Here is a 25,432-nt window from a genome sequence, read left to right as displayed (position 1 = left end):
AGAAGAGAGACTTGCAGCCTCTGGAAGGTCTGGAAATGATTATCCATATCAGCAAGAGGAATTGTCTGGAAACATATGCTTACCCCTTGCTCAGATTCCAGTGGCTCTGTTTTGACTCTGACTCCCGGCATCCCGTCAATCATTAACATTCTGTTTCCAGAAGTGTCCACACTCTAAAACCAAAGGAGGGAATTCAGTTAATAATAAAGTAAGATGAGGAGGGAAAAGGCTCACTGACTACATATTTCCAAGTTAACTTTAAGAATGCCAAGGTAGCAAATTTCAAATCCCAAAGAAAAAGAATTGTTGGCTTAAAAACTATTGCTTCTGTGCATTGTTCCTTAATAAATACATTTAAAAAAAAACAAAAACTAGGATACCTTCTTTCAGTCCCTTCTCTAAGATTCATCTACACTCAGAGGGACACAACCTTCGCTGTCACGGCACCACAAATATGGAATTCAAGGCTCCTTTTACAAAGGTGCGTTAGGGCCTTAACATACGGAATAGCGTGTGCTAAATTTCCATGCACGCTAGATCTTAACGCCAGCATTGAGCTGGTGTTAGTTCTAGAAGCATAGCGTGGATTTAGCGTGCACAAAAATCCTGCGTGCGCTAAAAACGCTAGCACACCTTAGTAAAAGGAGCCCTTAATGTCAATATATATTAGGAAAGAAAAATCACTTGATAGGCTCAAAGGACTTTTAAAAAGCTGGCTCTACAGAGACACTTTTGAATCCTAAAATTCAGTTTTTTTGGATTCCTCTGTACTCAACTTTTATCAGAGATCTACTAATCTTATAAAAGAAAATTAATGGGTAACAATTCCCTGCCTAATGTTCTAATCCTACATGTTTTTCCTTTTCTTTAATACATCGTAGTTCAACCTGCCTGCCCTATGTTTGTCGTGTATTGTCAGAGTCTAATATACACTATGTTTTATTGATACCCCAATTTTATACTTGTAAATCGCTTTGAAATATGATATTGCGATTGAAATCAAATGTTTTAATAAACTTGAAACTTGATGACTAGTTGAATAATTCAGACCTGACCCCAAAGGAAAGGTTTAAGTGATGCAACAATTTCTCATTACTAGTATCCATATTATTTGAGCACATTTTAACTTATTAATGCAGACTTTTTCTAAACATTTGGTGCATGTAGAATATCTCATATTGTTATGTGTCACAAAGGCAGATTCAATGTGCTTCATTATATTTATTAATAACATCAATTTCTAATTTTTATAATCAATGCTCTCACTATCGTAATCATACCTTTTCTAACCAATATTGTGTATAGCGCTGAAAAGATGATGAAAAAAGAATTCTACGGTTCCTAGAGTATCCATAAAAAATTATTCTCTGTGAAGAAACAGAAGCACTAACACTGATACAGTATGAGGCTGATGAAGTAATTGGACCAACCCATAAGACAAACTTATATATATATACTAGCTGATGCCCCGGCGTTGCATGGGTATTTAATTATAGCAATAACACTGTAAATGGATTCAAATAAAGATACTTTATAGTGGTGAATGAAATTATTTTTTTACAGCTTAATAAAAAGTACAATATTCAAATTATAATGTGAAATATTTGACAAAATGAATACAATACAACTAACGCAAAACGTGATTATAAACAACAATTTTAGTTTCACCTCCTGGAGCAAGAACATATAAATTATTGGGTGAACCCACCCTTGAGCAAGCAACATAGAGTTGTGGGCCGCGAGACCCCCAGAACATATCACCCCAGGTAGTGAGGGATCTGCATACCAAGTTTCGTTCAAATCGGTCAAGCCGTTTTTGAATTACTGTGAGAATGGCAGCTTTTTACATATTTTCCATTGACATGAATGGGTGAAATCTGATTTTCTGTTTGTAGCTCCGCCCATGTGTGCAGGTGGGACGCGAGACCCCAGAACATATCACCCCAGGTAGTGAGGGATCTGCATACCAAGTTTCGTTCAAATCGGTCAAGCCGTTTTTGAATTACTGTGAGAATGGCAGCTTTTTACATTTTTTCCATTGACATGAATGGGTGAAATCTGATTTTCTGTTTGTAGCTCCGCCCACGTGTGCAGGTGGGGCGCGTGACCCCCAGAACATATCACCCCAGGTAGTGAGGGATCTGCATACCAAGTTTCGTTCAAATCGGTCAAGCCGTTTTTGAATTACTGTGAGAATGGCAGCTTTTTACATTTTTTCCATTGACATGAATGGATGAAATCTGATTTTATGTTTGTAGCTCCGCCCACGTGTGCAGGTGGGCCGCGAGACCCCCAGAACATATCATCCCAGGTAGTGAGGGATCTGCATACCAAGTTTCGTTCAAATCGGTCAAGCCGTTTTTGCGTGATCGCGGCACATGCACACATACATACACACCTCCGATTTTATATATAGAGATATATTTTTTTTTATGACATTGTTGGTTGCAGAATCCATAGAACTTTTCAGCAGTAATCTACCAGACAGTTTGCCATAAACTGTAGTAAAATTCACAGATTGCTGCAGAGACAAACTAGGCTGAAATTCATCTAGTTTTATTATGGGATGTGCAAATTGACTCATCCCTACTTAGGAACACATTATGGGACTAAGCTTTAATAGGTGTTAATTCAATTTTTAATTTATACAGATAGCAAACTGCCACATTAATAATTATTGCAACTTGTAAATACTACTACTACTTATCATTTCTATAGCGTTGCTAGACATATGCAGTGTTGTACAGTAGAACATTTAAGACATGGTCCCTGCTCAGAAGAGTTTACAATCTAATCAATAGACAAACATGACAGGTATAGTGTTGGGGAGTTCATTAGGCATGAATGCCCTACAGTGAATGGGGGTTAGGAGTTAAAAGCAACCTCAAAGAAGTGAACCTTGAGCCTGGATTTGAATACAGCCAGGGAGTCTAGTCCAAGCATATGGTGCAGTAAGAGAGAAGGGAGGGAGTTTGGAATTGGCATTAGTAAAGAAGGGTACTGATAGGAGAGACTTGCCCATTGAACGGAGTTCCAGGGATGGAGTATAGAGAGAGATATTGAGGAGCTGTGGAGTGAATGCATTTGTAAGTCTCTGGATATATCATCTAAAAAAATCTCACTCATTGCCCTTCAATTTTACTCTTCAGTGTAGTAAATTTCACTCTCCAAGATGGTTCACCCTTGGTATTTCTGCTGAATAAGTCTTTGAAACAGAGAGGAGAAGCTCATAAGGGGCTGAGAAACAGCCTGAGGAAACACCAGGACAGCAAATTAAGTAACCTATCAAGAAATACTGACCATAAGCCTGCTCAGCTTTATGCAAAGAAAACTGAATTATTCAGAGAGGAGAATGGAGATCCAAAGAGATCTACATTGTTTATAATTCTGGAGATTGCACCTTCAAAAATATAAATAGGATGAAGTCAGTCCAGAGGAAGGCTACTAAAATGGTCAGTGGTCTTCATCTTATGGTGACTTATAGATCTCAATATGTATAATTTGGAGGAAAAGTGGGAGATATGAAAGAGACATTTAAATACTTACGTGGCATAAATGTTCATGAGGCGAGTCTCTTTCAATTGAAAAGAAACTTTGGAATGCGGGGGCATAGGGCGAAGTTAAAAGTCAGAAGTAACTTCAGAAAATATATTTTCACAGAAAGGATGGTGAATGCTTGGAACAGCATATGATGGAGGTGGTGGAGACAAAAAGTGTATCTGAATTCAAGAAAGCTTGGGACAACTATGTTGGATCTCAAAGGGAGAGAAGGTGATAGCAGATAGTATGGTTAGGCAGACTAGATAGACTATATGGTCTTTGTCTTCATTTTTCTATGTTTGCAAATGGAAGAAGATTGAAGTCCAAAACCTAAGAGGGGAGTGACTCAGAACCTGCTGACTGGAGAGAAAATTTCCTCATGGAAAATATGACGCATCTCACAACTATTGTTCCGGACCTAGTATTGAACTATAGAGCTTGACATCTAGTGCTTCCAGCAACACCAATCAAAGGGAAATTTTTGAACTCTGAAGGATTTGGGTGCTGGTCTTTTGATGGAAGAATGACACAGTACATTCCTTGTTTTGATTCACCATTTTTCCAAGAGTGGATAAAAAAGATTTTACAAATATTCCAGGGTACTATATTTTGGCATGATAAGAGTGGGAGCCTTGCTTAAGGATACCAGGAAAGTTGAGGTTTGTGAGCACTACATAGAAACATGAAGGCAGATAAAGGCCAAATGGCCCATCCAGTCTACCCATCCACAGCATCCACTACCTCTTCTTCTCCCTAAGAGTTGCTACATGTCTGTCCCATGCTTTCTTGAACTCAGATACAGTCTTTGTCTCTCTGAATGAAGACTATTCCACGTATCTACCACTATTTCTGCAAAAAAGTATTTCCTTAGATTCCTCCTGAGCCTATCATTTATTTATTTATTCATTTTTATAGCCCGTCCTCCCCAAGAGCCCAGAATGGGTTACAATAAAATAAAATTAGGTACTTAGAACTTCCATATCTTTCCCAAAGGCTCACAATCTAGCTCCATTATATGCAAATCTGCCCCATGCACATTCATTAGGGCTATCCAAAAAACCCAACTGGCTGATGGTCCTCCAGGACAGGGGTTGGAATCACTGCTCTAAAGTATACATATTGAGATCTTTAAGTTTGTCCCCATACATCTTATTATGAAGACCACTGACCATTTTAGTAGCCTTCCTCTTAACTGACTCCATCCTGTTTATATCTTTTTGATGGTGCGGTCTCCAGAATTGTACACAATATTCTAAATGAGGTTTCAGCAGAGTCTTATACAGAGGTATCAATACCTCCATTTTCCTACTGGCTATACCTCTCCCTATGTGCACTACCATCTTTCTAGCTTTTGCCATTGTCTTTTCAACCTGTTTGGCCACCTATAGATCATCACATACTATCACACCCAAGTCCCACTCCTCTTTCGTGCACAAAAGTTCTTCACCAACTTAAACTGTACTGTTCCCTTGGGTTTTTGCAGCCCAATTGCACGACCTTGCATCTTAGGATTAAATCTTAGCTGCAAAATTTCAGACCATTCTTCAAGCTTCACTAGGTCCTTCCTCATATCATTCACATCATCAGGGGTGTCTAATCTATTGCAGATTTTGGTATCATTTGCAAAGAGACAAATATAACCTGAAAGCCCTTCAGCAATATCTCTTACAAAAATGTTAAAAAGAATAGACCCAAGAACTGAACCTTGAGGCACACCACTGGTGACATACATTTCCTTAGAGAGATCTCCATTTACCATTACCCTTTGTCACCTTCCACTCAACCAGTTCCTGACCCAGTCCATCACTTTGAGGCCCATCTCGAGGGCACTCAGTTTATTTATTAGATGCCTGTATGCAACACTGTCAAATTCTTTGCTAAAATCTAAATACACCACATCTATCCAATTTTTTGGTCACCCAGTCATAAAAATTGGTCAGGTTTGTCTGACAAGACCTGCCTCTAGTGAGTCCATGTTGCCTCGGGTCCTCTAATCCATAGGATTAAAGAAATGTCACTATTCTCTGTTTTAAAAGCATTTCCATTAATTTACTTACCACAGAAGTCAGATTTACTGGCCTATAGTTCCCTACTTCTTCCTTACTTCCACTTTTGTGGACAGGGCCCACATCTGCCCTTCTCCAGTCCTCTGGTACCACTCCTGATTCTAGAGAAGTATTGAAAAGGTCAGCCAGCAGAGCCACCAGAAATTCCCTAGGTTCCTTCAGTACTCTCGGATGTACACCATCCGGCCCCATCGCTTTGTCCATCTTTAGTTTAGTTAGCAACCCCATGAACACAATCCTTTGAAAATTGATCAGGGTCTACTTAACCTCTATCCCTACTTGTGTTTGTCTTCTGCACACAGAACAGAAATATTTGTTAAGCAAGTCACCTTTATCTTTATCAGTATCTACTTATTTCTCCCCTTCACCTTTGAGACTCACCATGCCTCTTTTGCACTTCTTCCTATCACTAATATACTTAAAAAATGTTTTGTCCCCCCGTTTTACTGTGGTGGCTATTTTTTATTCCATTTGCATCTTTACTTTCCTGAGTAGTCGACCAGGCTCTCTTAAGTTTTCCAGATATTTTAGCCTGCCTTCTTCTTTCTGAAATCTTTTGCAGTTTATGAAAGCTAACCTCTTTTCAGGTACTACATTTGATAACCAACACAGTCTTCTTTTCCTCTTTTATTTATTTTCCTTAGAAAATGGTTTGTTGCCCTTACAATAGCTCTTCAGTTTTGCCTACTACTTTCCTACTTCTTCCAGATGTTCCCATCCAGACAACAATTCCTTGATGTAATCTTCCATCTCAAACTTCATTTTTTTAAGGTCTAGACCTTTTACTTTTGAATGAGTCCTCTCTACACCTGTCTTAATATTAAACCACACCATGCGGTGATCACTGGATGCCAAATAATCACCCATTGTAACATTAGAAACACTTTTCCCATTTGTAAGTACTAAGTCCAGTATGGTTCCATCCCACATGGGTTCCATTACCAACTGCTGAAACAGTTCTCCTTGTAGAGAATCCAGGATCTCCCTCCTTTTAGAAGACCCTGCAATAGGGATACTCCAATCAACAGCTGGCATGTTAAAATCACCTATTAGTAATACTTCCCCTTTTATAGCCACAGTATATTCTGAATGTCTACTATTAAATCTGTCCACTTCTGTCTGTGAAGGAAGCCCGTCTCTTACACCACTGTAAATACATTTTTTATTCCTTCTTTCTAGATTAGTCTTCAGTGCCTCTCCCTTACCCTGCAGATCCTGTAATTGTGTGGCTTTAATGTGATCTTTAACATATAACACCACTCCCCCTCTTTTTCTTCCTACCTTGTCTTTCCTGAACAGATTATAGCTGGGTATAACTATATCCCAGACATGATTCGCCATAAACCATGTCTCTGTGATCACCAACTCAGTCTCTTCCATCACAGCTTCTAGATCCAAAACCTTGTTTCCCATGCTTTGAGCATTAGTATATACTGCTTTCCAGACATTGCCCCCTTTTCCCATTTGTGCAGAGGTATTTAGTGATTCACTTACCTGAGGGCTTATACTCACCTGATGGCTTTGATCACCCTGCAATGATTCTAGTTTAAAGCCCTCTTCAGTAGGTTAGCCAGTCTGCTGAAGACACTTCTTCCCTTCTTTGATAGATGTGCACCACCCCTGCTCAGCAGCAATTGGAAAATCATCCCATGGTCCAGGAAACTGAAATGGTCTTGATGACACCATCCACACTGTCATACATTCATCTCCAGGATGCGAGTTTTTCTGCCCAGGCCTTTACCCTTGACAGGGAGAATCGACAAAAATACAACCTGTGCACCTGACTGCTTCACCTTCTCTCCCAGAATCACAAAGTCACTTTTGATCTTTCAGAAGGGTATCTAGCAATATCATTAGTGCCAACATGGAGAAGCAGCATTGGATAATAGTCATTAGGCTTGATGAGTCTAGGCAAACTCTCTGTAACATCTTGGATTTTGGCACCAGGCAGACAGCATACCTCCTGGGATATCGTGTCTGGTTTGCAGATGGATGCCTCTATACCCCTCAGAAGGGAATCACCAACCGCCTCTACCTTACACCGCCTAGTGATCATGGATCCAGCAACTTTGGAGATTTCTAGCTTTGGTTCTTCCTCTCCCTGGGATGCTGCCATCTCTTCCACTTTCAGGGCCGCATACCAGTTCTTTAGTTCAAAGGCGGTGGAGTTACAGTATCAGTCCTGCAGCGTCCCGCAATCTGAGTCCAGTAGACCTCCTCCAGCACTGATTAACTTTCTGCACACAATAGAGATGAAGACTGAGAAATTAGCATTGCATCCCAGGACTGTTTGCATTGCTGAGCCTTTTAAACTTACATACTTTCAAGTATTTTGCATTTTCCTACATTTATTTGAGAATATTTATGTGATTACCTCTGAGTTTCCCTATGAATGTTTTCAGACTCTATTGTGTCCCATCAGCTTAAGCCTTGAGAGAAATCTCTCCTAATTCATCAGGACCCTCCCACCTGTGATCTGTAAGTTTTGTTGGATTTATACTCCAGTAAATAGATTACTTTTGTAGAGTTTCTGGGATTACCCTTAAGCCCAACTGATGGAAGGTCCACTACCATTATATTATCCAAAAGGATAGCTAAAGCACAGAAAATCATCATATAACAATTTCATGTATGATTTCAAGTTACAATCCAGTCACCTAATCTAATTTAGTGGTATTTACGAGGGGCTGCTGAAAGGTACTCAGCTCAACCAAGAGAATGCAATGGAGCCATGAAACTTCCAAGTTATTCCACACTTTTCTTGACACTTTTCGTTTCCATGATATGAAATGAAATGAAAAGTGTCAAGAAAAGTGTGGAATAACTCTGAAGTTTCATGGCTCTACATCATTCTCTTCTTGGTTGGGTTGAGAACTTTTCAATGGCCCCTCGTATACATTAATTTACTCATTTGTCCAATTACAGGATCTGACTAATAATTTCATTTAATTGGTGGTAGTTTTTTTTCTTCTGCAAGACTACATTCTTGCAGATTAATTGATTAAAGTGTATTTTTACAAGGAAGCACTTGACATTTGACTGCCCATTTTCTATATTGAATTAATGCCAATGAATGTGTTCCAGATGATGCACTCATTTTAAATTAAAATCCTACCAAAAGATCATCCCTTTCCTACATGCTTTTTTTTCATCCGCAACACATTTTTTTAAAAATAGTAGATTGAAGGAGAGAAAGGAGTGCTTGTGAAAAATGGAAGGGTTGGGTCATTCACAACTGATTACCACTCTAAAATTCTATAAAGGCAAACCAATTTGGAGCCTATTCTGTAAAAGGCAGAAGTCTCCTACAGTACTTTTATTTATAGAATATTAGAACACTAGCAATTTATAGTTGCAGCCCAGCACAGGGGGAAAAAAACTGGTACAACTGACATTTATTGATTGTGTAAGAGCTGGAAAATGGTCACTCATTTTGTAGCTTGCTGCAATGTTTTGATGGCAGAAAATTTCTATGCAGAAAGGCTCAACAAGATGGCACGTCTCATTCATTGGAAACTTTGTAAACATCATAATGGTAAAGCACTGAGATCATGACCCTAGACATAGAAGTAAAATGGAAAAACACCAGAACAACATTGATCATAGAGGTGTTAGTCCCAAGCAATTATTCTTGATTCGTGTAAAGAGAGAAAGATCTTCAAGGAACAAGAAATGCAGTCCAAGAAAATGTGGCAGATGGATACATAAGTATTTCCCCTTGTTTTGAATACCAAAGACTTAAAATGAATTTTTAAGCACAGCTGGATAAGTTGCTTATACATGTTATATCTTATGAATTCCAGAAAGAAGCTCTGTTTGACATAATGCAAGTACAGTGGTACCTTGGTTTGCGAACATAATTCGTTCCAGAAGCATACTCGTAATCCAAAGCACTTGTATATGAAAGCACATGGCCCCATAGAAAATAATGAAAACTCGGACGATTTGTTCCACAATACATCCCCGAAACTGATACGGATAGTAAGTAGAAGCAGAAGAGGGAGGGTTAAGTGACTTTGCCCAGAGTCACAAGGAGCTACAGAAGAAATTAAACCCAATTCCTTAGCCAAGCCAAAAGGAGCCGGAACAAATGAGACCAACTACTGTACCTCCCTCATCGCCTGACTTACCTCCTTCACTTCCAGCTCCTCCAGCGTTGGGAGCTCCACTGTGTGCGGCATGGCAGAATGCCAGCACCACTGTCACCCGCAGTCCAGGAATTAGAAGTCCTCCGTCAAGCATCACCTAGTAGCCAGCTGCCAGCGTCTCCACCTCTAACCACCACAGATCCTCCAGTGGGGTCCTTTATTGTCAGCGGTCACCTTTTTAGCGACCCAACATCTGCCTGAGTTCAGGAAAGTGCAGGATTGCCCTTTTTATGGTGAAACAGCAGCAGCCCCGAGCTCTCTTTCGGTTGCCAGTGCTCCGCAATTGGGCTGGAAGCAGACAGATACGCGCACACGCAGCTGGCAGGAGGACAGGCATCCATGCGACCGCCCTGGCTTTCTCAGACTCCAGTGTCTCCGCGTATTGTAACGGCTTGGCAGCAGCTTCCAGTGGCCTCGCATGGACAGCCAGTAGCTCGGCAGCCCTCACTGAGGGGGGGTTGGCCATGTGGGCATCCACAGTGTGCTCTGACCCGGCCCTTTATTTTCTGGTGACAACGGCGGCTCAGTCCAGCCTTGCCTCCATCCCTTCCCCCCCCCCATGTGCTGCTCGGGTGCCTCTGGAGCCATGCTGGGCCCTGTCTGCGGCAGCCTTTGCCTTCTGTGCCCTGGAGTTTCTGCCAGTGCCGCCGTATACACAGAAAGGAATTACAGACATGCGCATACGTGCTCATTTACTCAGTTTTTCAAACACTCAGTTTGTGAGTCAAAGTTTGCTGGAGTGTTTTGCTGGTCTTGCAAAACACTCACAAACCGAGGTTTAACTGTACTAAGATTAGCGATCGAGAAGTCACTCTATTTAAGGCCCTTATGATAGTAAATATTCTTCTGAGTGAAATAAATAATCAATCACTTCCAAAACAGATATCACTCACTTGTTATAATAATATACTTTCACTGCTTGCTTCTTATTTCATGTTAGTTCATCCACAATTACTCCATCATTCTAATAGTTCATCTTAATGTGACCTCAGTGGCTACACCTGGATTTCAAATTTCATGTAAAACCCAGCCAGCCTCCTCATTGGCCACTCTTTAATCTTATTTTGCACTCAAATTCATCAATATAATTTAAATGTTTCTTCATTTGATTCAAACAATTTATAGTATAAAAACTTTAAATAACTTATCTTAAAGTTGATACACTGAATGGGGCTCCTAAGATTAGCGATAGCATTAAATGTGATATCATACTCCACATATCCTGGCTTATCAGCGAGGTTCATTATTATCATGACATGCATAAATGTAACCCCTTTGGAGACATTGCTCCCCAATACCAGCATATTTTAAGCATGGCCACTTACACTGGTCATACAGCTGGTGTAAATGCTTACACCTAATTAAGTAAAACTATTTATACATTATAGTATACTATAATTTACATCACTGTGTGCCCCACCTACTTCGCAGCCAGGACTCTGCTCATTTGTACACCCACCTTCTAATTATGCACCACTGCATTTTGGCATTATTTCATAGACTAGCATATAGCCAGAATATATACAATGGTACCTTAGAATCCAAACTTAATCTGTTCCAGAACCCCGTTTGAATTTCAAAACAATTTTTTTTCCATTGAAATCCAACCAGGGCATACTACGAACGCAGGTGGAACTCATTGAGCCGGTCACCGAGCATTATCACAGGTACTATGAAGGTGAGGAATTTTAGCTGTAGGGGATATGGTTACTTTTGTTCTTGTGTGCCTAGGACCTAGGTGATAGCTGAATCAGAGCCAGGTTGCCCAGGGGGGGGCTTATCTAGTATCTATAAGCTTTTGGCTTTATTAGGGAACTAAATTCATTTATTTATGGAAGTTTGATACACTGTATTTCCACTCGGATCCACAACTAAATTGGATGACAGTGTCGCAGCATATCTGCGCTAATACTAGGTTCAGAGCACCCTTTACCTTCACCCAGCCCCCTCCCCTGTTCAGCTCAGCCTGCGCAATGTCTGTTCGGCTGTAGTATGAGATACAGTTGTAATCTTTTATTTCTCTCATAAAAGCAGCTCTAGAAGTCTGCGCAATGGATTAATCCGTTCCTTGGTCCCATAAACTCAGATTTTCCAATAAATTTAAGAGAGGCAGCAAGATCGGGTTCCCCTGGCAGAGGCAGCAAGATCGGGCACCCCACCAGCATAAGCAGCAAGATCGGCAACTGTAAGTTGTGCTCAGCCCAACGCGTCCTTCTCAGATGGAAACAGGAAGCTGCGTCAGAGGGGAAGCTTTGGGCTGAGCAACGCTTGCAGTTCCCGTACGTTCGGATTCCAAAGCAGTGGTCAGATTCCAGGGCAAAATTTAATTTAAAAAAAAGTTCAGTTTCCAAGTTGTTAGAGTTCGGGGGTGTTCGGATTTCGAGGTACCATTGTTATTTTTTTTTTATTTTTTTTTACAAACTTATCAACTCAAGCTGTGCAACCTGCACTCATTCTTGCCACTAAGGCAATGGGACTCATTTTCAAAAAAAAAAAAAAAAAACATTCAAAATGTGGCATAAAGGGGCAGATAGATGTTATTCTCACCAATTCTCCCTTCCAATTCTGTATTTTCAAAACCTATTTTCTAGACAGATTTCTATGCTGTTCATCCACAGTTTATCTAAATGTCAAGGAGGTAAGTTAGAGGCATGATGTGGGCAGGACTAGGGTAGGCTTATGGATTTGGACATTTTTCTGCCATAATCAAATATTTTAGAATACATCCTGGGCACAATTTGGACATTTGGAGCTATACCTGTTTTAACAATGAATAAGTGCCAAAAAAATGCCCAAACTGACCAGATAACAACTGGAGGGATAAAGGCATGACCCCTTTACTCCCCATTGGTCACTGACCTGCTCCCATGCCCCAAAGATGTGAATAAAACAGTACATATTTGCCTGTAAAACAGGTTCAGATGTTAGGGTCAGCCCTGGTAGAGCAGCAAACACATCTTTGGAGTAAGTAGCCTGGTGGTCAGTGTAGTGGACTGCAAAGAAAAGGACCCAGGCCTATATCCCATTAAAACTACTACATTCATGGTAGAGCATCTGAGTCTGCTAAAACCCACCCAAAACCTACTGAGCCTTCATATAGGTGACACCTGCAGACATAAGGGCTATTGTTGTGGTGTACAGTTGGATACAGTAGGTTTTAGGTGGGTTTTAGAGGGTTCACCACACAATATAAGGGGGTTATGGCGAGATGTGTGCCTGGGACCTTTTATGTGGAGTTCACTTCAGTGCCCCCCTGAGATGCCCCACTGCTCTTCTGGGATGTCTGTGTGGCCAATCTACTAAAAATGATGGGCCCTCCTACATCCCAATGGCTTGTTTTGTGTGTTTTTCTTTTGGGCGTGTTTTTTCAAAAATAATCCCAAAAGATAGACACACATCTGAAAAATGGCTATGTTCGAAAATATCAAGATAGATATTCAAAGTGGATTACAAATCTTAACATACATAATAAAACACCTATAGGTAGAAATCACAGAGGCATCAAGTAGACAACAGCAACCCATATATCAGTATCTTCAAAATAAAATTTTTAAAAAATGGTGATACAAGAACAATCCATTTAAGCTGCATAGGAGAATGCCCCTGTGTCAGCTTCAGATGGAACTATAAAAAGTGCATATCGTGTTCCTCAGATTTAAAAACATACCATTCATTGTGATGTACATACCAGCATTCAAGAGAAATATTGTGACTTCATTATGTAAATGCTTTTATAGAAGTGAGCAGCTGGTTTATACGAAGAGTAGACGTCAGAAACAAACAAGTTTGAGTGATGTTACTGCCTATGCTGTTTTTATTAGCTTTCAACCATTCATCATCATAATCATCACTAGTGAAGCAAAATGTCACTGTTTTGTGGATATTTTGTCTATGGTGTACTTGAATAGACTGACAGAATATTCAGATCATGTCTTGTTTGCAGATACTTTATTCTATATCACTATCACATTTGTTAATACTTGACATTGAGGGCCATTTAATATCATGTCTAAATCAGAGTGTAGATGTTTTGTAGAACATGCACAAAAATCCAGTACCAATCGTGCCCATTTTCAAAGCTGCAAAATGTCTATCTTGCTATTTTCGAAAATAGCCATTTTTCAGATGTGTGTCTATCTTTTGGGATTATTTTTCAAAAAACACACCCAAAAGAAAAACACACAAAACAATCCATTGGGATGTAGGAGAGCCCATCATTTTTAGAAGATTGGCCACGCGGACATCCCAGAAGAGCAGTGGGGCATTGTAGTGAACTCCACATAAAAGGTCCCAGGAGAAATGAAAAGAGTGGGAGGAGATGGCACACATGGATGGAGGGCAAGGGAAGAGAATGGGAGGAGATGGTGCACATGGATAGATGACAAGGGATGGGAAAGTAAGAGAGAGTGGGAGGAGATAGAAAAGTAGACAGATTTGAGGAGGCATAAAAATGGAAGAAACCAGTATGTGAAAAACTAGCACCAAAGATCGATGCAAGGCAGAGAGTTAAGAAAGGAAAGAAAAAAAAGATAGAAAATGGACAGGAGGCTCTGGAAATAGAATTAAGAGCACAGTCAGAGGGAAGCAAAAACAGAGACTGAGAACATGATTAAGAAAATAAAATCACCAGACAAAAAAAGGTAGGAAAAATAATTTTATTTTTAGTAGAGTGAATTAAATGTGAGTTTTGAATATTTACATTTGTTGTCTTTCTGTTTTCAATTGTACACAAAGAAATGCACATTTTCTATTTCTCTGGTAGTGCAATGCATTTAGAGTCTGGCATCTACTCAAAGTGGATGGGCATGAGAAACCCACCCCCACCCCAACCCCCACCTCACTCAGCATCTTTCCTTCTACTTCCCAACCCCCACCCAGGAGACTGATCATCTCTGAATTATCTTTCTACCCCTCCATACTTTTTCAGCCCTTCAACGTTTTGCCAGAAGTGAGCAGTGACTCATACCTTCTGCTTACACTGATCTAGAGTCTTCCCTCTGACTTGGTACCAGTAATGAAGAAACAGGCAGTTACATCAGAGGGAAGGCTCTGGGCCCTTCTGAGCAGTGAGTATAAGCTGCTGTTTGCTGCCGACAAAGCATTGCAGAGTTGAAAAGGTATGGAAGGGTTAGGGGTGGAGCTGAAAGTTGCTGGAATGCCTGATGGGGAAGATGTCAGGAGTCTTCAGCTGGCTCCGCCAGCCACATCAGAGATGTGCCACTAATGGGTGGGCCTGTGCCCACCCATAGCTACACCACTGATGCAGCCACACAAGATAAAAGAGGATGATAGCAAAATTATTCCTTGTCAATTGGCCTCTCTTGTTTTATTTATTCATTTAAAATGTTTCTATACCGCTTAAGAACTAAACGGTTCACATGCGCTAAAACAAGCATAATAATTATGACAAACGAAAATCTTGTTGAGCTGTGACCCAGTGGGTAGGAGGGCAGAGGCATGTTTCCAGGCTATTACACTCCTGTCTTACGGTTTTGTTTGTCTGAATTAGTACTTTGAGTTTGTGGTTATTTACCGGTATTTTTATTTGAAGAGGAGCTAGCTATGTTATGAAGACCACTGCACTAGATGGACTTGTGGCTATCAAAAGATCAAGAGAAGCACCGAATGTGCCCCAATCCCGCTTCCCCAACCTCATCTCATCCCCACCAATTTACTTCACCCTTTTTCTTCTCCACTCTCCCATCCACCCACAGCCTGTCTATACCACAGTTATAGCCCTCCCAGTGCAGCCTAGCCTATCCATACTATTCATACTAAGGCAGGAAAATGATGTTCCTTTCCATTTCTCTTTCACTTTGAAACACTGGAGTATAGATCCATTACAAAACTTTTTCAGATTGTGGTATCATTTATTGCCAAAACTTCCTCTGTTTCCCTTTATCCTTTCAGCAAAATGACCATAGGGCTGGAGGAGAATGATATAATACTAGTTATTCTCCACCCATGACCTAGACCAGCTAGACAGAAATCTTTATTTTTGTGTCTAGTTTGTTTTAAACTTTTATATCTGCTTTTGCTTGCTCTTCTCTTATGCTCCTCTCTGCTTCATGTTCTTTGTCTTTTATGAATTCTTTTCCAGTCTTCTCATTTCTTTAATTGATCTTTACTCCATGGGTTTGACCTTCCATAGCCTGTCTCTATCTTCTCTCATATCACTTCCTTTTAGTGTCACCCCCTGACATCATTTCTCACCCTTGTCACCATCATGGCTCTTCCCTCCATCATTACCTCTCTTTTCTCTCACTCTCAGCCCCTATTTTTCCAGTCGCACAAAGATACACTTAAGTTTCAAGTTCAAGTTTCAAGTTTATTAGGTTTTTATATACCGCCTATCAAGATTATCTAGGCAGTTTTACAATCAGGTACTCAAGCATTTTCCCTCTCTGTCACTCCTATCTGTTGTGGCTTTTCTTTCCTCTGCATCTTGTATCCTTTCTACTAGATCATGTCTCCTCACAGCTCACATATCCCAACATGGCCCATACACTCTCCCTGAGTTCCTCTCACTCTCACAGCCTGTTTCCTCTCACACAGCTACACTTCAAGTTGCTGTCCCCATCACTCAGCCTCTCTTCCCTTCAGACACTTCCAGCTCTTTACAGTAACATTCTCTCTCCTAACCAGTAACCCCTTTCAAATCCCTTCACCCCATCCTAACTCTTCTCCCAACACTTCTCTGAAGCGCGTTGCCAGAGGATGTGGTAACAGAGGCTAATGTAGATGGGTTTAAGAAAAAGTTTGGACATATTCCTGGAGGAAAAATCAATAGTCTACTATTGAGACAGTCATGGGGAAGCCAATTCCTGTCCTGGGATAAGTTGCACAGAATGTTGCTACTATGTTGGGTTTTGCCAGGTACTTGTGACCTGGATTGGCCACTGTGGAAACAGGATACTGGGTTAGATGGACCATTGGTCTGACCCAGTATGGCTATTCTTATGTTCAGTCTTCTTTCATTGTTTCTCAGTTGCTGTTTATCTCCTTATTGGCAGTCTTAGGCAGGAAGTGCCTCTAACCTTGGTTACAGCAGCTCCCTCCTCCCCCTGGAGGCCATCAGTCAGACACAGCCAGTCAATAGGCTGTAAAACAGATCTCTTTCTTTCTCCTGGTCAGATATTCCAACCAAAAACAACAGAGGGAGGCAGAAGCAGCAACTAGGATACAAAAAAACACTTCCTTCATGCTTTCCTCCACAAGTAATAATGTATATAAAAAAAGTATTGGGGTGTCCAAGCACCCAAAGAGTTGGTGCCTATGTATGATCATGTCATGTCACTGTGATCTCAACATCATTGTTTGCCAGTGTATTATAAGATACAATTTAAGATACCAGCTTTAGCTTATAAGGCACTTCATTCCAGAGATGGAACATGATATAGCAGAGAGGACATGTTCCATCTCTGGCCCTATTCAAATCCATGCTAAAAAAGCCACCTTTTTGAGTCTGATTTTAACTCTTATCTTCAATATCCATGTTTTTAATTATTCCCATAATAAATTATTTGTCCTGTTTGTCTTGAATAGATTGTAAGCTCTGTTGAGCAAGTACTGCCTCTTACGTACAGAACTGTGTATGTTTGTACATAAGCACATTCACTGCTTGACCACCAATCTTCCTTATCCCCTACACCACATACTAGATTAGAATCAATGAGGCACTTTACTTCTTCTTTTTGGCATCATTACTGTGGAACCCACAAACCCTTCCTCTATGGGCAGAGGCCTTCAAAATGAAATTCTGCAAGAGCCTCAAAACATACTTTCTCTCACCCACCATTACCAATTCATAGGTACTGAGCGGATGTTGATGGGTTTTCTGTAGACACAGAGTGGCCTAGTGGTTAGAGCTATAGCCTCAGCACCCTGAGGTTGTGGGTTCAAACACTGTGTATTTCTTGTGACCCTGGGCAAGTCACTCAATCCTCCACTGCCCCTGGTATGTTAGACAGACAGTGAGTCCACCAGGGAAGATGTTCGAGTCCTTGATTGTAAACTGCTTAGATAACCTTGATAGGTGGTATATAAATACTTAATAAAAAAAAAATGCTTTGCTTATTTGCTTGTCTGTCAAGTTGCTTGGAATTCTTTTCTTTCCATTATTTATCATTTTACTATACTTGCCAATATAGTAAATCTAAATAACCTAAACATTCCTAAATCTGAATATACATACAAAGAAACAGGAGATGCATCATCATGATTCTACTGCCAAATAAATAATATTATTGGTAATCAAACATGTACTGTACATTCAGAAAAGCCATTAAAGTTACCATTCTGGAGTCATCCAGACCATAATACAGAAAAATACATATACTAGGAACTGCTTGTGAATGTCTTGCTGCAGACCTCAGCTTTGCGTTGATGCATTTTATTTAAATTTGTTCCATTGTATCTTTTTAAATGTTGTTAATAGTGTCTGCAGAAATAAAAGATAAGATTTTTCACTTGAAAAAAGCAGTCATAGGTTTAGCTTTAAGTATGCTAATTAATTGGCTTTAGCTCACTCTAACACTGTTAAAACACCAATTATTAGTAAATAGGTCTCATTGCATAAACGGAAGCTGAAGTAAATGACACATTAATGTGTATGTCACTGCATGGTAATATAGTAACATAGTAGGTGACGGCAGATAAAGACCCGAATGGTCCATCCAGTCTGCCCAACCTGATTCAATTTAATTTTTTTTTTTTTTCTTCTTAGCTATTTCTGGGCAAGAATCCAAAGCTTTACCCGGTACTGTGCTTGGGTTCCAAATGCCGAAATCTCTGTTAAGACTTACTCCAGCCCATCTACACCCTCCCAGCCATTGAAGCCCTCCCCAGCCCATCCTCCACAGATACAGCCCATCCTCCATACACAGATACAGACCATGCAAGTCTGCCCAGTACTGGCCTAGTTCAATATTTAATATTATTTTCTGATTCTAAATCTTCTGTGTTCATCCCACGCTTCTTTGAACTCAGTCACAGTTTTACACTCCACCACCTCTCTCGGGAGCGCATTCCAGGCATCCACTACCCTCTCCGTAAAGTAGAATTTCCTAACATTGCCCCTGAATCTACCACCCCTCAACCTTAGTAATGCAGTAGTACCTTTGAGTAAATCTAACCTTTATTGTGTTGAAAGAAATTTGTCAATGTTTATGCGTTTTGCAACTTATTGCTTTGAGCTGTCAAACAATTTGACATCAAAAGACAAACTTCCCCTTTTATCAAGCTGCACTAGAAGTTCTCAGGGGTCCTTTTACAAAGGCGCGCTAGCGGTTTAACAGGCGGAATACCGCGCATTAAACCGCCTGCCGCGCTAATACCTAACGCCTCCATTGATGAAGTGTTATGATTTTAGGCTGCCGCGGGGGTTAGTGCATGATGAAATGTCCGACGCGCTAACCCCCGTAGCGCGCCTTGATAAAAGGAGCCCTTAGTGTGGGCCAGCGAGATAAGCGTTCCAACGCTCATTGGAATTCTATGAGCGTCAGAGCATTTATCACGCTGGCTCGCACTAAAAACCTCTAGCACAACTTGATAAAAGGGGCCCAAAGAATGTCTTCTAATGCTTCAATACTCAGTTCAGGTAATCTAGAAAGTCAAAATCTTTCATCTTAGTTGTCATAGCAACCATTTTTAAAGATAACACCCAAACGCTAAGGTTAGAAAATATCCCCAGGTTTAACTATCATCCTAAGCATTTCAAAAATAATTTCCACTTGTAAAAAGTCTCTCATTTTCCACATTTAAAGCATGTTCAGCATGCAGAAAATGGATGTTTACATGCCAGTATAAGTGCAAAGAAAGTAGACACAATTAAGAACAGTGCTTACACTTATTCCTTATAAATGTTCTTTTTGGTTTTCTTCGCTTAGCTCAAGGATCTCAATTATAATGTGGACTTAAGGAATAGCTTATATATTTTTCTCTTTTTAGATATAGAATTCCTTGCTATTTGCTTTACGCTAAAACTTTCTTTTCTGTACAAGTTTGATTCTTGATATTGTTAACTTTGAAATTGATTAAAAAAAAAAAAAGAACTGTGCTTACTCTTACATGATCTATATGCATAGACATTCTCAAGAGCATAAAGTTAGGGCAGAATAATGAGATATGCATGTAGGTGCTCATTCTATATATGTAATCTAAAATTCAATGCCAACTAGTGTGGTGCCAAGTGCAGTTCTATAAAGATTAGGTGCACTATATAGAATTATGCTTAAAGCTGCCTAAGTGGCAGTAGGCATCACTAGGCAACCTTTTAGGGTCTTCATATTTACACCAGGGTTTTCTTGGCCTAAATCCCTGCACCTAAGTTAGGTGCACATTGGCCTATAATCTATAATCGTGCACGTAACACAAAGAAATACCCACGATCCACCTCTAACCACACCCAATTTTAAATATGCACTTTGGACAAAGTGCCTTTTATAGAATCACACCTACCGAATTAGGCACCTTTCAATTAATTCCAATTAAGGTCAATTATGAGGTGTTACATGCCAATTATCAGAGCTGATTAAGCCTATTATTCGATTATGAGAAGTTAGGCACCTACATTGGCTGAGCATAGAATTTGCCCCATACTTTATAAAATATACATGTGCATACATAGGAGTAGTTTTATAAAACTTTTTTCTTATATAAATCATGTTTTGTACAGGAAAGACTTAGGGCTTAAGTCTGCCTGTGTCCTTGGGTACACAGAGCTGCAAGTGTTCTCCAGCATGTTCAATCACCCACAACAGTTTGAATCTCTTCCCACTTGGTTCCAAAGTACTGAAGATTATACCACCTATTGGTTCCAATTGTTTTTCAATTTATGATGTTAGTAATAAGGTGGCCTTCAAATATGTCCAGCCAGAATCCTTCACTTAGCTAAGATATCTTGGAGCCTCCATGAGTCACTTCTAATGGTCTCTTCAATAGACCATGGATCCAAAAGTTGCACAAGTACACAGCCTTGTCACACAATAGTGAAAATCAATATTTTCATTTTTGTGTGAAAAGGCTGGGCATTCATGCAACTTTAGTTTCTTCTGGCAACAGACTTTGTCATGAGTAACACACACACAGGCCACATGTTGGCATCCAGTGGTGTGTCTTTACACTGCAACACTGGTTGGCAACCAGTCTGTGGTGCGTCTTTACTCTGCAACTGGATTTCAACTGAGTGTTTTTGAATATGTTGATGTACCATTGGGAGATACTATGTACAGTATTCTTGTAATCAAGTTTCAAGTTTTATTTAAAATTTGATAAAAATGCTTCTTAAAAATTTGTAAGCAATTTACATTAATAAAATAGGCATATAGAAACATATAAGAGACAGACATAAAGCATGACTAACCTGAGGTTTAGGTAAATGGGTAGAACTATATTTTTGTAAAAAAAAAAAAAAAAAAAGAGGAACAAATATGGGAAAACCAATTAGGGGAGGGATAAGGAGTGCCTAGATAACTAATCCCTCCCCCTTTTACAATCACAGAACGATGATTGTGTATACTAAAGTTTATACGTTTTTTTATCTTATTATTTATCAAAATATAGACAGGAAGGTTTTAAGTGATGATTTAAATCTCTCTAATATAGGGGTCCTTTTACTAAGGAGCGCTAGCACAGGGGTCTCCAAAGTCCCTCCTTGAGGGCCAAATCCAATCAGGTTTTCGGGATTTCCCCAATGAATATGCATTGAAAGCAGTACATGCACATAGAACTCATGCATATTCATTGGGGAAATCCCGAAAACCTGACTGGATTTGGCCTTCGAGGAGGGACTTTGGAGACCCCTGCGCTAGCATTTAGCGAGCACTAAAATGGCTACCGCGCCTTAGTAAAAGGACCACATAGTTTTTTCTCTAAGATGAGTTGGTAAGTAATTTCATTGCTGGGGAGCTGTAACCGGAAAGATAAATCGAAAAGATGGTGGAGCAACTATACAATGTTGTTTTAACAATAAATTGGGGCAGAGTGTAGTAATTTTGCTTTTTTTACGCTTAGGGGACAGTCTTGACACAGCCGAGGAGGCGAAACATGTTGGCAAGTCCCAAGCCAACAGAACTTTAACATTAAAAGATAAGTGCTTGATTTTGGGGCGTTTTTAAGCATAATTACAATAAAAGAAAAATATTTATACAATTATTATGAAGAAAGATAAACAAATATATTTAAAAAAGGATCGATGACGATTTGAATAGTTTTTCTTAAAAAAACAAACTATGAAGGATTACTGTGCTCGACTCTGAGGATCCTAATTGGGGAGAAAAATACTGAATTTGCTTAAGTTAAGTAAGGCTGCATTTTTCTATGATATTTATGTTTGACCAAAAAGATGACGACACACCTTGTGTTTACGACCTTTAAAGAAGGCATTGTATGGAGATATTGGTTTGTAGATCTAAGTATCCTTGGAGTGGTATGTGGAATGAGCAGTTTATCCAAAAATACAGGTAATTATGATTGTCAGATTTAAAATGTTAGGTCTATTTTATAAGTAATTCTGTGGGTAATAGGTAACAAATGAGCATGATATTCCACAGTGTAAAAATCTGCTCATTGCACGATTACCACTGTGAAAACCTGCTTGCTCGTTTAACAGGATGTCATCAATAGCACATTGCAACTGCTTAGTATAAAAAATGTACTGTATATGGGGAAAGTTTTCTTAATGGCATGACTGTGCATAAAAAGTAAGCTCATTGAAAGAGTGCACCTTCTTTTACACAATGTTTATGTAGGTGCACCCAGGGGTAGTTTTGACAGTGTAGTGGCAGAACTACAATATACGCATAGGGAAAGAGAAGAACATCTCAGATTCTCTTAGCCAGCATAACTTTCCCTAAGAATCAGGTTCCTTAGGTCAACATATACCATACCAAAAAGCAAAAACACAGAGAGCCTCAACCCTGTATTAATCACATGAAAAATCACTAGCTGGGTCTGGAAGAAGGGAAGAGATCAGTGGGTTACCCTGGTAACACAGGCAATTTCTGTCCCTGAGCAATTGACCGCTTGGAGAACATGCTAGGAAATGCCACCGAGCTGTTCATAAATGGGAACCCAAGTGCAGAGGAAAATACGCCTCGGCTCCCTACTTCACAGTAGGTTCCTGAGCAGGAGAGAGACTCTTTTGAGGAAAGGACATGTACAGTATAGGCATGGTTTAAACGGGAGGTTACTTGTTTAACAAACACTGTGATGTTCACCATAGGAGAGGGAGGTGGGGGTCCAGCTCTTGAGCAGCAGCTTCTAGTCACAAGATTATCACTGAGGGGATCTGAGCTGCCATTTTGTACAACAGGAGAGAATTCATGCTCCTTATTTAATGCTAAGGTCTTCTGTGGCTCTGGATTCTGATCAGTGGATAGGTGAGGGGGTGTCATCAATTTTTTGGGAGGTGTGCAGGGTATAGGCATCAGCAGATGCAATTACCACACTATCTGCTGATGTGTATTAATTTTTTCAAGTAACACTTGGTAACTACAAAACTTCACTGCAGTTTAATAAACAGGCTTCTCAATGTATGCATGCTGTTTCCTCACTATTCTAAATATATCTACAGCAATAGAAACATAGAAACATAGAAAGATGACGGCAGATAAGGGCCATAGCCCATCAAGTCTGCCCACACTATTTACCCACCCTCTTAAGTCTACTGACCCCCTAAAGAATAATTGTAATTATACTGTCACTCTACTGACCCGCTCATTCAGTCCTAGTGACCCTATCCCTTGGCATGACCTCATAGGGATCCCACATAGGTATCCCATTTGTTCTTGAAGTCTGAGATGCTGCGTGCCTCGACCACCTGCACTGGAAGCTCGTTCCAATGCTCAATCACTCTCTCCGTGAAGAAGTATTTCCTGGTGTCTCCACGAAACTTCCCTCCCCTGAGCTTGAGCGGATGTCCTCTTGTGGTCGAGGGTCCCCTGAGAAGAAAGATATCATCTTCCACCTCTACCCGTCCCGTGATGTACTTAAATGTCTCAATCATGTCTCCCCTCTCCCTACGCTCCCAATGCCTCCTCTTGCCATATCTAAAGGTTTATGAATTATGGACCCCGAGGCAGCGGTGTACCTAGCCTATGTGACACCCGGGGCCCATCATTTTTTGACACCCCCCCATGAAAAGCATGATTTTTAGTAACAATCCACACGTCACACAAGAGTGTACCTAGGAAAAGGCAGCATCTTACATACTGTAGTGAGCATTACAACATCAATACACCCATTGTAAAACTAAACAAGCCAGACTAGTATAGATCAATCCTGCACAATCAATCCTAACAGAAAACCGTGTCTTTCGAACACACAGAACACAGAAAACTCCTTTGCCTAGTATGGAATATGTAATCACAAACTAACCCCTCCCCCTTTTACAAAACTGTAGTGTGGTTTTTAGCCATGGTGGCAACAACTCAGATGCTCATAGAATTCTGAGCATCAGAGCTGTTACCACCACGGCCAGTGCTAAAAAATGCTCTACAGTTTTGTAAAAGGGGGGGTAAAATAGAAATACGTAGACAAAGGTTAAATTGAACCACCAAGAAGCAGGACTCTGCATACAATGCAACACCACAGAAACAGCAATGAATCTCCTCTACAGCAAAAAGATAAATAAATATAATTTTTTTTTCTACCTTGTCTTCTCTGGTTTCTGCTTTCCTCATCTTCTTGTCACTCTCTTCCTTTCATCCACTGTCTACTCTCTCTCTGCCCCTTCTATATGGCATCTTCTCTCCTTCTATTCCCCTTCCAGAAACTTTGTCTCCCCCTTTCATCTCTCCCTTCACCCCAATTGGTCTGGCATCCATCTTATTCCCTTCCCTCCTCCAATGGTCTGGTATCTCTCTCTTATTCTTCCCTTCCCTCTCCCACCCACCCCCCATGGTCTGGCATTTCACACTCTCCTCTCCCTTCCCCCCACATCCATCAGCATCTGCCTCTTTCTTTCCCTCCAACCCAGTTCCATACAGTATCCTTTCCCTGCACACCAATTCCATCAGCATCTGCCCCCTTTCTCTCCTTCTACCACCCTTCCATACCACCCTGACCCCCTTTCTCTCCCCCCATCACCCTTCTATGCTTCTCTCTCCCTCCAAACCAGCAAGGTGCCACGATGACTGCTTCTGCTGCCTCTGCTCCAGAAGAGGTAAGTGACATCGGAGGGGGGGGGGGGGTTCAGCAGATGCAGGGAGTTGCATCAAGGTCCTGCGATGCCTGCGGCTGCTGGTCCACCCCCTTTGACATCACTTACCTCTTTCAGAGTAGAGGTGGCAGATGGCAGTCATCGCGGGATCTTCCTGCACTTCAGCGTGGCTGCCGACTCTGCTTCGGAATAAGTATGGCAGCCGCGCTGAGGTGCAGGTGCCATTTAGAGCCGGCCGGCTGTGCACTTCCCTAGGGCTGGCACACAGGGCGGTCCATACCCCCCGACCTTGGTACGCCACTGCCCCGAGGATACTTTATAGTAGCATGCAAAGAATTTTTAGTCAGGCCATTTAACCCTGTATTGTATCAATATGATTAGGAAAATATGATTCAAAACTGGCATGCTATTTCCAAAGTCTCATATTCCTTATTTATACCATACAAATATCTATATCCTAGAGCTAGAGATCTCAAACCCAGGTCTTCGTGTGCCAGAAACCAGTCAGATTTTCAGTA

General features: G+C 40.6%; 1 protein-coding gene across 4 annotated transcripts in view; it reads right to left on the bottom strand.

The window, feature by feature from the left end:
* Positions 1-25,432, bottom strand: part of KLF12 (Kruppel like factor 12) — a 568,201-nt gene that overhangs the window by 300,420 nt on the left and 242,349 nt on the right. For 3 of the 4 annotated variants that reach the window (XM_033949555.1, XM_033949554.1, XM_033949556.1), the window contains one exon: positions 84-173. The exons of the other annotated variant lie outside the window; for it this stretch is intronic. In XM_033949555.1, the coding sequence (XP_033805446.1) occupies positions 84-173 (90 nt within the window). The remainder of the gene's footprint in view (positions 1-83; positions 174-25,432) is intronic. 4 annotated transcript variants of the gene reach the window in all.

This window comes from Geotrypetes seraphini, chromosome 6 (genome assembly GCF_902459505.1).
Source record: "Geotrypetes seraphini chromosome 6, aGeoSer1.1, whole genome shotgun sequence".
Taxonomy (NCBI): Eukaryota; Metazoa; Chordata; class Amphibia; order Gymnophiona; family Dermophiidae; genus Geotrypetes; species Geotrypetes seraphini.
This window is presented reverse-complemented; position numbering and strand designations above follow the sequence as displayed.